The sequence below is a fragment of the Vidua chalybeata genome, chromosome 2 (assembly GCF_026979565.1).
Source record: "Vidua chalybeata isolate OUT-0048 chromosome 2, bVidCha1 merged haplotype, whole genome shotgun sequence".
NCBI lineage: Eukaryota > Metazoa > Chordata > Aves > Passeriformes > Viduidae > Vidua > Vidua chalybeata.
The window spans coordinates 85790446-85805201 of NC_071531.1; the positions used below are offsets into that span (position 1 = coordinate 85790446).

Sequence of the window (14756 nt, forward strand, 5' to 3'; positions counted from 1 at the left end):
CCAAAGACTATCTGTGTTCAGCATCTGAAGTACAGGCAACTAGTTTTCAGCCATTCTGCACACAGAGCCATTTGCTCTACACCTTTCTGCTTTGAAAAGGCCTGCCATTAAATGCCATGCCACTGGGTGGGGAGTAAACGAAGAAATAAAAAACACTACCAGGAGTTTAAGGCCTTTACCTCCATGAGGAGCTGAAAACTGTGGCACAACCCATGACCAATACTACGCAAATTAGCACAATCCCACCCAGGGCTTCCAAAATCAGTCATCCTTTCTAATATTTGCCACACAGACAATCACACCAACAGCAAGCAACAGCGCCAATTAAGCATTTTTAAAGTCTTCAAAAATTCATAGCAAAGGGCACTTCTGAGAAAGATATCATAGATTTGGTTTTAAAAATAGACACCACACTCACATTCAAGGGACATCCTTCACTTTTAGGCCTTTGTCACAAATCTGAATCTTTATTGTTCTGAAATAAATGCTATAAACATAAGACTCAAAACAAGAACTCCAACTTTCAGTCTCAGAAGAGGTGTGGTTCAATGCCCATATCACATGTAACAAGAAAGTCTCCTTAAAAAAGGAAAAAAAATTACTGTAAAGTCTTTCTTATGAATGAAAATGCAATCCTTTGTTTTTCTCATTACTTTGTGTACAGGCGGGCACAAAAAAAAAAAACCTTTGCATTTTCTTTTGAATTTTTGCTATGACGCTTGACGAACTTTCTGCCATTCAACAAATTCATCCAGAAGTACGGGCCCTGCAAATGGACAAAACTTGGAGTTATAATTGGCAATGTCTTTCAAACACCTTTTTAAGTATGAGGGTTAAAACTACTGGTCTAGGAAATATCCATGTCAATCCTGTGGCAAAATACCCATAAATTAGTACAATCACTCCAATCCAAGAATGATAAAAAGTGCACAAAAATTTATATGGAAAAAATTGTTCCTGATATCCAACAGGTGGAATGAACTGAATGAAAAGCATAAAAGTAATCTTGTAAATCAGCACAACTAATGCCTTCTTCCCAAAGTTTTCAAAATTGTGAATAATTAGAACATGGACCAAAACAGGAGTTAGGCAATTCAGTCACAGCATGACTGACTACCAGCCAGGTGAAGAGCTCAACCCCAAGTACCAGCAGGTAGGCAAGAATTGTTAAGCTACAGTTTATTATATACTAGTACAAAATAAGAGTTTGCTGTTTATAATTCTACTTGCAAGTCTACTGTTGCATGCAGCAAGCACCTTCATTAGATTCTCACTGAATACAAGCTGGTTCAAGTAAACCATCATACTACTGACATACTATACCCTGACAAACCATTAGGAAAAATTAGTATCTGCAGCTTGAAGATGGATGGTTATCAGGGCTGTTTTTCTATTCATTGTTGGAAAAAAATATACCTTACAGTATTGTTTCTGTTATAGAAATTTTTTTTATGCAATTTTAAAATTCTCTGCTAATATTTGAAAAAGCAAAACATTAAGAATACTTACATGCACCATCTTCATCGTAGTTGCTAAGATCTGCATGGACAGTCCTGCTGAACTCTAGTACATTGTACCACTGATCCTTGTTCATAACTCTATACTTCGATTGCTAGGAAAAGTAATTTCAAAATATTAAAATGTCAAGTGGCATTTGGTACTCCTACATCTCATTTATCTCATTTTATCTTCAATGAGTTCCTAACAAACTATTTAATGGGTAACAATGGCTATTACTTACTTGATTTTCCATTTCTAAAAATACTACACATTAACATATTTTGTAGTTATGAAATGACATAAAATGATTTCGTGGAAGATCAGAGCAGAATCAATTTCCTCAAAACCTGGAAATCAGTAAGTCACCACTCTAAGCTTCAAAAACTGGTATATTTTTGCCATGCCCTGAAGTGGGGCATATCTAGCTCAGATATATTTCCAGAATGAATATTAAAAAAAAAAAAAATCTTTTCTCCAGGGTACAATACATTATAATCATAAGGACATCTACTTTGCAGTATTAGCACTGTTTTGAAGCCAAGGAATAATATCAAGCCCTATGTGTTCCACAACCTACACATCTGGTCTCTTTAATCAATCACTTGCAGCTGAGCTGACCAAAATCTTCCAGAGAGTCAGAGATCAAGGTACCTTCACACTATATCTGCACAAAGCAAACTTGAAATGCAGTGCAGATGTAGCTGAAGAGACTAGTGAGGCTCTACTACTTACTTTCAAATTTGTATTTACAGTAAAATCAAGATGGAATTTTAGTTGCCTTTGATAAGAAAAGGGGCTGGGGCACAGGGAGAAAGATAAGGATCTGTGATGCATACAAGAACATCACTCTTTCATAAGCACATTGAGCAAGGGAAAGGGAGCAATATGGATACATTCATAAGTAAAATAAAGACAGTATTCTCACAGAACAGTCCAACTACTACGCCAATATTCACAAAGTCAAGGAAACTTGTACCTCCAGGTATTGATAAAATACTGAAAACAGTGGCCAAGTTCTTCCAAGCAGAAGAGCTAACATGGATTTTGCAGTATCAATATCAAGACTCCGCTGGTCTTTTTCCTAAGGTTGAATAAAGAAAGCACAAAAACCAATCAAGTACAAGCTTGTTGAATAAATAAAAGTAAGAACTTTCCTAACATTTCAGCAGTCTTACCCTTGCAAAATCAAAGGCGTATCTGTAGATATTCTTAAAGGATGAAATGTCATTCAACTGTGACCGTAAGAAGTCAAATTTACTCTGTAATTTTTCTGTACAGTCACACCTTAAAAAAAAAAAAACAAAACAAAAAACCAAAATAAAAACATTAGGAGTTCAAAACACAACATTAGGCAATGAAAAAATGCCAGCAAACATAAAAAAATTAAAACTGCCAAAACACAATCATTAGATATACAGGAGTAATACTGTGAAACTGACTTAAAGAATATTGAACACGCTCAATATTTGCAGCTCACTGAAATGATCAAGCTGGCTTCTGTAAGCATATTTTTTGTTTTAAATATATCAGCAACATAATAAGAAGTGCATGTTTCACATCTCAAACAATATTCTTTTAATTCCAAACTCTTTAATCTATATTCATACCCAGCAGTATCTTATCTTCCAATCACTATCGATGTTTGAAGAAAACATCATTCAGTGTGCATTAAGGGGTAAAATCCAGCTGTAAATAATAGGAAAACACAAACCCTAAACATATAGTTTTGAAGTGTGTGTTTACAACTGGCAGGATCAAGCAGGCACTCTGCAAAACATACCAGTCTGCTCATGTTTTATGACTGATAAATGCAAACGCTGATAAAACCTTAATCACCTGAAATAGTCAGCAGCTATTCAACTGAAAAATCAAAGGCTGTATGAGAACGTACGGGTCCACCAGTCAACAGCATAAAGCTTTGGCAAAAATAACCCTTTAGCAGAAAGATCTCCTTGTACTTTACTCTGCAAGGAATTTTGTTTCCAAATAGAAAATGGGTCAGATTCACCAACAACGGCAAAGGAGAATGCAATTTAACTTTGCTAATCCTCCAGAAAATACTCACTCAATAGAGCAGTTATAAAAGAACATTTTATTCTTATAAAAAAAGCTGCCATGACTAAAAAAGAATAAATTAAAAAATCTACCTTGCCTTGTGTCCTTCGTGAAGAAGCATACTTTCAGAAATGCAGCTGTATATAAATACTTCCTTTGGTCACGTGTCCCCCTTTTGGCAGCCTGCCTCTCAGAGCATACATGTGCACCTCTAACAGCTCCACATGGACTTGTCACACAGGCCCCCAGCAAGGGCCCTTTGGGGGTACTGCAGGTTGCTGAGATGCTGGGCTTTGATGCTGTACTTTGCCCACAGCTGATACTTCCTGTTCCTCAGATCTGCCAGCCTGCATGTACACAGCTGTCTGTCAGTCTGTCTCTCAGACTGTGACAAGAGAAATGTAGCAATTCCAACTGATGCAACCTTTTATTATTTCTTGTCTCCAGTAGCATCTACCTAACGCAGCAGAGTCCTAGCCAACACTGGTGCTAAATAAATAAAACTACTAGCTAATTAGGCTACATATTCAGATGACAACTAGTATATTCTGTGAGAAACCATATAACAAATTGAAAAGAGCTCTTGAACTAAGAATAAAATTAATTTGTCTTCAGCCCTCTAATCAGTCTGTATTCTACTATTTAACCCTTAAAACTGGGGGTTTTCTAGCATAGCATTATGCTATGCTAGAAAGGCATCGTGTTTTTTATTCATATCTCTTCTATGTTCAAAGCTTCATACTTCCACCCAAATGTTCTATATATTTGAGGACAAATCTACCTATTTAATCTACCTAAATGTTCAAGCTTTTAGTGTACTAGTGATGCATAAAGTATTTATAGTGGGTTTACCACACAGTGTTAAATATAATTTGACAGATTATTTATCATATCATGGGTAAATACAAATTTCAGTATGTTTAAATTTCTTGCAAACTACTTTGTTAAAATATTCAAATAATCATAAATCTAAGTACAAAGTAAAATGCTATTTGTCTACTATACTATTGGCTATGTGTATTTTAATACACAATTGATTCTTTTGAAAAAGTTGGTATGAAAATGAGCAATTATTAAGTGTCACGACTCCTAATTTATTATCAGTGCATTTATAACCAAAAAGCCAAATAGATCGTGCTCAGACCAGCACCAACCTCTGGATCCTGACACACAGACATATTTCTGTTAAAGCTGTTTAGGGCATTTCTGTACCTAGCCACTGACTTTCCTCCCAAAAAGAGGCAAGAAGTTGTCAAAACTCCTCTTTTACAGAGGTACAGCTGCCTGTGCCATACAACAGATGACTGAAGTCACCCATACTTAGAATAATCTTCCTAATAATCAGAACAACCTTCTAATTAGCACAAGTGAATTAACACTGAACTCCTGTACAGACACTAGAAAAATATGCGATTGCTCAAACTGTCTTTACTGAAAGATTGCACTAAATAGTGTTGCCTCAAGATCAACAAAATTAGACATTAGCTTACTACATTCTCTTCTCATCCCTATGTCACATTTTTAACAAAACTAAAATTATCACCACAAAGTGGATACATTTTAATTTCTGTTGAGGTAGAGAGATCATCTGAGGCATAGCTAACATGGACAAAGCGATGATTCATTAACTCCCACTCAGATATTCCAATGTTTTATATTTCATAGCTATTCATTTATACTTGTCTTCTACTAAAAAGAAAAATCAGTAAGATGTATACAAACATTAAACCAAAAGCATATAATGTTAGTATATACATTTCATCCTAAGGAGGATGAAATAATCAGCCTAGCAGAGGTACTTGATTCTTTCTGCTATGAAGACAGCTTACATATATACATACATATATATGTATATGCCCACACATGTGGCAAAATTCACCCTACCTACACAACATACTGGAAACCTCCTAGCCTAAGTTGCTAAGGTCTCATAAGATGATATTTAGACCTCAATTCACCTTCATTCTGACAGCATCTACCTCACCACACACTTATTTTTCTCATCTCTAAACAGCAAACTTCACCAGTGTATTACAAAACATGCAGAGAGAATGTCACTTCAAGATTCAGGTACCCAAGTGCTGCCATGTAACTGTAGATTAGAGATAGATGTCCTAAGCTTCAGGTGTTGCCATTCATAGAGGACTAGCCAAGCAACCTCTAAGAGCAATTCAGGTGACCAGTCATTAGGTCTTAGAGCAAATTGGATACTTCCCTAGGCTCCGTTACACTGACTGGAACTCCAAAGATTACAATAAGAGTTTAAGAAATCCAGCTCTTGCATATAAACCAAACATTTAGGTATCATACTATTGAGCTGAATTCCACCCAGCACTGTTCATGCAATTACCTTGTGTAACATTTCACATATTTTAAAATAAAAATTCTATAACAAAAGTCTATGTAGAATACACTCTGGGGTTTTAATGCATTTCAATCTCATTTATTCATGCAAAAAATTAAAAGAAAAAAAACAAGCTGTGCAAGCATGCAGTAATATTTTACTGATTCAAGTGTAAAACAGTTTTCCTTCAAACTTCTGTCAAACCTCTCAAGAGAAAATAGATAACCCCATTCCAGATGGAATCCCATAATACGATCCTCCCTTCTTAGTAAGCAACAACAGCACAAGTCTACAGGTTTGTATTTTCATTCATCATGGTTTAACCCCAGATGGTAACTAGGCATCACAGAGCTGCTCACTCACTCCCAGCCAAAATTTGCATGAATTTTTTAGCCAATGGATCTTGAGTTATGTGAGCATCTCTGCTTCACCCAGCTGCTCAGCCAGCTTTTTAGAGTAACAGGGGAAGCAAAACATACACATTAACTGCTTTAGGCTTAGGCAAGTGCTCTCACCAGAAGTCTGTTTCTATGAAAACGCACAGCAGCACCCTAGTTTCCGCATTAAACTTTAGACTATAGCATGACCAGCTCTGTTCTGAAAAGAACCAGAGGATTTCCAGTCAGCAAATCATTAGAAACAAAGTCTAAAGCATCAGCTCTAAACAGGTGCCCGATTTCATACATCTTTGTGCTTGCATTTTGTGAGATTGGCTAACTCTTGAAAGCTTCTATTAAAATAGAAGCATAAAAATTAAATACTTCAGATAAGTGACCAATACCCATTCACTGCATCTGAAAAAATCATGCACCCAGAATCTAACCTGTCATCCTGAATTTCAGGCAATTTAACTACTCCAGCTCCTAATTTAATTTCTGGTGATAATCACAAAATAATCAAGGCATCTATCAGAAGCCTGATCCCAAATCAACTAAGAGTTGAGTCAATCCAGAGCCATAGTTCTGAGTAACCAGAGGGTATATGCCTGATACAATTTCCCAAACCAATCCACAACTGACAGGGCAAGGGTAAAACCAAGCCCTCTTTCCCACAGTGCTCTAGCTGCAATAGTAGCTCCCTATTTCTAATATTAAATGCAGTGTCATAACAAGACATCCTTAAAACACTAGGGTACTAAAAGTAGTTACAAACAAAGTAGTTACAAAGAACAAACAAAATGTAACAACTGAATTAAGCCGCACAAAAAGCTGATTAATATAAGAAACAATCTCTTTAGGCAGAGCAAGAAGTTGATTTATAAATTGAAAAGGTGTTATTTAACCTAAGCATTAAGCATGGCTTCTGATGTGCATCTAATAACACCAATAGCCGAAATTATTATCCATGCAGTCCTCATCTATAAAGCTCAGAAATCAGTAAAATCTTTCCATAATATCAGTGCTGAGATATGCTTATGTGCATCTCCAGATCTACATATTTACATCTGCTAACTAGAATGGTATTTTAACATATTGTTGCAAGAAAAGGAAGCCACCAAAACCTGACTTAACTAGGTTTAGACAACAACTTAATTCTTTGAATGAACTCATCAGATTAATTTCGCAGTAGTGGACCAAAACAAGAACTAAAAGCCAGCTTTTTTTGTGTCTTATTTCCAACATACATGAAACAGAGCAAGAATAGTTAAGTTATAGTTACAATCATAAAATCAGAACATTCTATTTAGATATGTAAGAACACTCTTACTGTAATGAGGTCATTCCTTTTAACCATTCTTCCTTGGTAAAAAATCCCATGCTTTCAGCCTCTAGTTTCCAGGCTAAAACTAACATAATAATCTAGGGGAAACAAAATAAAAATAAGGGGAGGAAAAGGAGTAAGTACATAAGAAAAGGCTGATTTACTAATGTCCAAGAATAAAACTCCAAAGCATTCAAACATTCTAGCAATTGTGGTATGTCCTTGGTCTTCATATTTGTTACCATTAAAAAATTCAGCTATATGCATTTTTTCCCTCAATTTAAAATTTTTGAAAATTAAGTATTACTATAATAAACCCACCCAAAAAAACCTCACACATCAGCCATAATATTGATGTATTCAGCTGAATATCTTAGAGCAGCTCCTACAAGCAGGAAGATGAAAAACTCTTTGCTTAGTGGAGTCAAGAGTTTTACACGACTTAACCTTATCTAATATCCCCTTAAGTGTTATGAGCACTACAAAAGAAACTTACATTTTCAGGTTCAACACCGATGTCTTCACAGAACTTTTCCATTCCTTCAGGGCCTACAACTTCATCAGGACCTTCAAAGCAAAAACCACACCAGAGTGAAATTCAAGTAACATTCACTGCTCATAAGGGTAACACACAATAATTAGGCTATATTGCACCCAAAGTATTTCTAAAACATTGAATAACACTATTAAGTTGCTTTTAAGCTAGACCTATTCTATCAAGTGCAATTGTGTAGACACATATGTGCTACACCAGAATGTATGCTCTGTGCACTGCCTCCCTATAACAGCAGTTGAGCCATTTCAGTTTTGTATCTGAGTTTTCAAAAGAATCCATTGAGCTTCCTATTAACACAGCTCAACTCCAATAACTGTGGCAGTCAATTAAGACAATTCAGGTACCACTACTCTCTGCTGAAGTTACTTTATGAAAAATGTTCTTCAAAAAATTATTTTATCAACAACAACAAAAAAATCTAATTCTGTCTGAGCTACTATTACAGATATTATTCTTTCAATGGTGCTAATATTATGGTTTACACTAACACAGAGTAGGATGAATGTGCAAATAATATGAGTTTTACAATGCTGAGTAAAATAAACAAAGTGATAACAATAAATTGAAGAAATGCTGAGCATGTTAATCATATACAAAGCAAAAAAAAAGATTCAGGGCTGCAATGAAAAAAAAATTGATTAGCATCACAACAGTGTTATGCTGTCATTGCTCCATTTTAACATGACAGTCTCTAAAATGCAGCAAAACAGCACATTTAGAGTGCATACGGACACACTCCAGGGCGTTTTGTTCCTCTAATCTCTCTCTGGCTTCAGTTATTTTGACTAAGCCTCCAAAAATGACTCCTACTGAGCAGCCAAATATTACTAAAAGGCCTGTCAACACAGTATTTTAATATGTTTTGGATCATTACATTAACATTTATTGAGTATGAACTCATGTGGAAGGCAAAGGTTTTAGCTTCCAAAACAACATACTGCTTCACAACATTTTGGCAAATTTTGCTACTTATAATAAATAGGTAGAGTCCTTGATGAACCTGTCTCCACTTTATCTGATGCCAGTGTAAGCAGAAGCCTCTCTAAGAATCTGCATAATGTGCTTTGAATAACTACTCACTGTGAGATAAGAACATTGTCAATAAAACCTATTGAGAATGGCTACTTTTACAGAAAAATAAATCCTACTGACACTTAAGATCATGAACCCCCACCTCCTTAAAAATATTGCAAAGGACATTTTGCCTAGGTAAGCAAGGCCAAACAGTGTTAAGATAGAAAATGCTAAAAAAAAAAAAAAAAGAAAAAAAAAAAAAAGGGCAAGTTATAAAGAGAAACATATACAAGGCTTCTTCACTGGTAATGACAAGTAAAAGCTTAAATGAGTGTTTCTGGTCCATATGAAAAACTCATACACATATATATGTGTGTGTATAGTTTGATCTTTTAATGGAAACATTTTATCTCCTACTGTAATTTAACTGGAATTCTATCTCGTGCTGGAAATGTGGCATTTTTTGATTAACTTAACTAAAAGTATAACCTTCTACATTCAATTCTTGACTCAATAACAAAGCCAAATTTTATAGGCATTAATTCTGAAGAATGTACAAACAAATTTAATCACAAGAAAATTAACTTCGAATTATTATTTCCCTAGAAAAGACTCCACTGCAGAAGAGTATGCCTCAAACCTAAAGTAGAGAGCAGATTACTGTAAACAAGAGTAGTTCATTGGCTGCAAGGAAAATATCAGTCCTGACAAAAATACTCAAACCAGTTGCTGGCAGATGAATCAGCAGCTCTCTCCATACCAAGACCTGGCAATTAATGAGTTTTAATCACCAACCTGTTATGATGGACTTTAAGTAGTGACTAGACAAGAAATTAACAACAATTTAGAAATCCTGAGTTCAGAGACTATATAATTGGTAAATATATAGCAACTATAGTGTAGTAAATTCTGCAAAATAACCTGCATATTTACTGAAAGCAGCTATTCGATGGCAATTGTGAGTTATTTGAAAGAGGCTACTTCAAATACTTCTGGAATAAAACATTAGTATTTAGAATATAAAAAATGTTAGCAAAATTCTCAGATGGAAAACCAGTATAAACCTCTATTATTTTGTTTTGTAAAACAGAAATCCAAGGAGCTTAAATCATGACCTATATCATTAGTCTTCCAATATGATCACAAAGAAGATACAGTTAGATATAAGCATACATAAGCATCAATCTGAACTATCTCTCAATGTCCTGACTTCTACTTGACAATTTCAAAGCAAGAAGTAGAATCACTCAGTATATCCTGGCTCAATATTGTACTGTTCAATATCTGTTATTTCATTTTAAAGTTATAAAGCATAGAGTAAACAAAAATAAGTCAAAAAGAACAAATACCAAGAAGGTAATAATAAAAGCTATCCTAATTCAAGTGCACGTTATAAGGAAGCAAATACAGACACATTTTTACGTCTGTAAGATAGAAAATGCTACAAAATGCACACAAAAAGCAAAATGCAAGTAATATTTTCTGTATTGCTTAATTTAAACCAAAACCATATAGTTTCAAACACAAATGCATTGCATATTACCTGCATATTCATAAAACCAAGCCAGGCACTTTTTGCTTGAAAAATGCTCCTCTCCACTTATTACTTTACCAGATGCTTGTGATCTGCAGTAGCAAATAGAAACACAAGGATGAACAGTGTTACTTTAATGAGACATGTGAAAATCAGGAAAAATTAAATTACACAACATTTATTATTAATCTATTTAAATTGTTTCACGAGATCAGTATACATCTACAGTTATGCTGAATTTCATGAAAGTCAACTGTCTGTCACCCTCAACTCCTGTTGGAACATAAAATTACCTTTAGATTACAATCATCTCATAGCTCAATTTATTGCATCTATTACTTTTTCTGAAATGCAGAAGTACTGTTATCTTGTAGATATTAAACAATAAAAAACCCACACAGATGGCCAAAATATCACTCCTCAGTAATTCAAATGCCTTATTATCCACTTTTATTTATACATACAGGCATTTAATGTTAGGTCTCTAATAAGCAGCTTGATCTTCAAGAGTGCTGAACATGCACAGATCCCATTAAGGCAAACAGAAGCTGCAGAGTTTGACATATTTAAAAGTCAGGCTATTTATAGTTAACCATCCAAATCTGGGAAAAAAAACTTGGTCAATTGGTTTACATTATACATGTAATTAGGAACCTGCAAATTCTATAGATATTTGGTATGTGTACCAGAATAATAGTGTGCAATCTGTGGCAAGACTGAAGCTGCTCAGCATACACAGCTTTCCCCCATCATTGTCTTCATTATGTAACACACAACCCAGTTTGCCTAGGACGTGAATTCTCTAATTCATCATTCATTAAAAGAATGCATAGAATTTCTTCCAGTAAAAACATCGACTACAGAAAGGCATCTTCAGTCAGTAAGGAGCTGCAGCACCTTTTAAATGCATCCTCCTTTCACGGACAAATTATAGACTTTTAGAACGAGCTAAGGTTATTTCTAACAATGAGGTGAGAACTAATCATATGAGAGGATTTAAAATTATGCAGCTCCCACATTATAATTTTAAAATTAAAATGTCAAGCAGGAGAAGAATAGTTCAGTTTTGAGAGGGGTGAACAACTTTAACTCCCCATGTATTGTTTTTAGCTTCAGGGGAAAAGAACACAACACTCTTAAGAAGAAGCCTTCTGTGTTGAAAGCTAGAATTAAAGAAGTCCTACAAACATTCATCCATCCGTCCAACTGGCATTAGGAACACAAGTCATCAGAAAGAGGCAGAATCATATGGTATGCTATTGCTTATTGGCTTTATCCAGATTAACATAAATCTATTTGTAACCACTGATTTCACTAAAAAATATTACCAATAATTTGTTGTGTAAAAACACAATGCCAAAAATGCTTGTGTATCTAACATTTTCTGATCACCTAGCATGAACTCTCACATCATAATGTGAGTTTTTGCCTAACAACTAGCTCCCTGTAGAACCTGTGGGTTTTTTTTTTCCCTAAGCTATGAAAACGCTTTAAGTAAAAGAAATTAAGCTCATAAAATTTCAGTTAACAGTGTTCTAGAAAGGCAAACTGATAGTGAACACACGCAAGCAAGTGCTAAGATGAGCAAGGAAACTCAAACCAGAGTATTACAAACCAGAATGACTTAGTTTTTTAAAGTATACAAAATAAAGTATGAGAAAACAGAAGTGATCCCTCTAAATGTACTTTGAGGCAGAACCATGAGGGAGTGGTACAGAGGATAATACTGGCACAAGAACAGTTATTTATAGGCAATGAATAAATTGACTGAAACTAAAAGGTCATCAATGACCACAAAAAGTGAGCTCTGGAATGGTTACTCAAAATGAAGAGTCATAACAAAATAAGAGCCTGGGTATTTCTAGGCTCAAGTTTGGCCAGCCTACGAGAAAGGCCATCTGCCACACTTTTTTGCAATAGCCATTCCTGTAGTGTTGATTTGGCAAGTTCTTTGTATCCTCATGTCCTCAGGACGTTAGTCCTAACTACTGCTTTACTGGCATACTTAACAAGGTCTAATAGATGAAGCAGGCAGTTATTTCGGGGAAGCCACACTGTAAGCTCCTGCTGCACTGCACTAATGGTTTATCATGCTAACAGCAACTTTTAGATGTCACGGCATAAAGTGGTCTTTTTACAGTAGTTAATGAACAAGGTGCTTCTGACTCCTGAATTTATTAGAGAAACCTTTCCTGCTCTTGTTTTCCAGTGTGCTGACCAATCCTTCCAATTCGCGTCAAAAAAAAAACCAAAAAAAAAAAAAAAAGGGGGGAAAAGAAAAAAAAAAAAGAGGAAATGACGATTTAGCACAGACACTCTGAGTACACTGGCAACCTTCAAGCGAGGAGAGCCGCCTACCCCAGGGAGATAGAACGAATATGGGGACAAATGCCAGAACTGGCCCTTGAGGTACAGCCAAAGGCAAAGCCAGCCGGGAATGGGAGCCGTTCTGTGTTTCTCGCCGAGGCGTGACCACGCCGCACGCCGCCGCTGCGGCCGGCACGGCGAGCCCCGCACCTGCCCCGAACGTGCCCCACGGCACGACCGCGGCCCTGCCGGGGCCCGCCGGGCCGCACGCGGCTCGCCCGCCGTCCTGGGAAGCCCCACGGCCGCCGCGGCCCGCGGAGGAGCGGCCCGGGACGTGACCGCCGGCACCGGCCGCCGCCCCGTGAGACGGTACCTGCCGAGTTTGCATTTCTTGAGGCCGGTGTCGTCCGCCGCCGCCACCCCCGAGGACTTCCTCTTTTTCTTCACCGGCATCGTCCTGCCTCGGGGCGGGGCCGCCCCGCTGCCGGGGCCCGCAGCCGAGGCCCCCCCGGGCTCGCTTCCCCTGGCCGCCGCCGCCTCCCGAGACCGGCGGTGAAGAAACGAGAGGAGACCCCGTTCCTGCTGGTTCTCCCCAGCCCCACCGGGCGCTGCCGCCCCCCGCTCGTCGCGGGCAGACGCCGCCGCCTCCCCGTTGCTAGAAGCGGGTGTCGCGCCGGGGGCGGGAGCGAGCGCGGGCGGTATCGGCTGCGGAGGGAACGGCGAGAACGACCCGGACACAGACGGCGCCGGGCAGGAAGTGGTAGCGCCGCCGGGGCGGGGCCGCAACGGGACCCGCCCCGGGAGGGCAGGGCTGTGGCGCGTGTTTCCCGGCCGGAGCGGGAGCTGGGCGCGGGGCTGGGGTGCCGGTTACAGCTCAGCATTTGCAGCGAAATAAAGGGGGAAGCACCACCTCTTCCAGTCCTTTCGAACCCGCGCGGTCACAGCCCACACCGGGGGGCAGCTGGGTGTCCCGTCAGCGCTGGAGGCGGGCTCGGGGCTGGGACAGCCGCCTGCCGAGAGGCGCGAGCGGTGGCCGAGTTGAGGGCAGCTGCTGGGCGGCACGGGAGGCGCTCCATCCCTTTAGAGACCCTCTAGAGAAGCGGCCGGGAGCGCTGAGCGGGGCGTGGATCGCTACGCCCGCACTGATCCGCGAAACCGCGGGCAACCACAATCCAGTGGTCTCGGTGGGCGGTCTGAGCACTCGCCCAGCGTTCTCCGGGGCCGGAACCGCAGGCCTTCTCGGCCTCATTGTACCGGGCACCACGGGCTCCCTAGCGGAGTGGGGCGGGGGCGAGGGAGACACTCCAAGTACTGCAGCGGCCGTGACACCGTGACGGAGCTGATGGCAGGAGAGATGCTTCGGTGACCCCAGGGGAAGCCTGGAAGCGGATCGAGCCGGCCGAGCCCCGGGCGACTCCCGGGCGCTGCTGCCGTGCGAAGAGCAGCGCGGCACTTTCCCCGCCCCGTCCCGCCCGCCGGGCCAGTCCCGTCCCGCCCCGTTCCGCTGATTTCCGAGCGCGTCGACCGCCGCCTCCTTGCCCGGCGCCATCCGGAGCTAAGCCGCCTGCGCGCCCGGGCCGCCATCTCCGGTCACCATAGTGACGGGTCCCGACGACGCCGGGACGGGTCCAGGCCTCTCCCCCTGCGCCCCGGAGCGAGCCGCCGTCCTTCCTGCCGTGAGCCTTTTAGGTCTTCTCCCGCCAGCGCCTTCATGTGCTCCCGTGGCGCTCTGGATCCGCCCCCGC

The 14756-nt window shown here is 39.6% G+C and overlaps 1 protein-coding gene across 1 annotated transcript; it reads right to left on the minus strand.

Annotated features, from left to right (window-relative positions):
- Positions 1–419: 419 nt before the first annotated feature.
- Positions 420–13737, minus strand: DCUN1D5 (defective in cullin neddylation 1 domain containing 5). Its single transcript, XM_053968669.1, has 8 exons — positions 13385–13737; positions 10714–10796; positions 8097–8167; positions 7607–7698; positions 2676–2784; positions 2477–2581; positions 1510–1612; positions 420–766 (listed from the first exon to the last, which is right to left on the minus strand). The coding sequence occupies exons 1-8, from the start codon at positions 13462–13464 to the stop codon at positions 711–713; spliced, it is 699 nt and encodes a 232-aa protein (XP_053824644.1). The 5' UTR covers positions 13465–13737; the 3' UTR covers positions 420–710.
- Positions 13738–14756: the final 1019 nt, after the last annotated feature.

Bases quoted from the DNA above. Each gene is read 5' to 3' on its own strand.
- DCUN1D5 (XM_053968669.1), bottom strand. From the start codon at position 13,464: ATGCCGGTGAAGAAAAAGAGGAAGTCCTCGGGGGTGGCGGCGGCGGAC. The intron at 10,797-13,384 runs GTACCGTCTCAC...TTGCTACTGCAG, and splicing joins AAGAAATGCAAACTCGGCAG to ATCACAAGCATCTGGTAAAG. The intron at 2,785-7,606 runs GTAAGAGTGTTC...TTTTTTTTTAAG, and splicing joins AAAGGAATGACCTCATTACA to GTGTGACTGTACAGAAAAAT.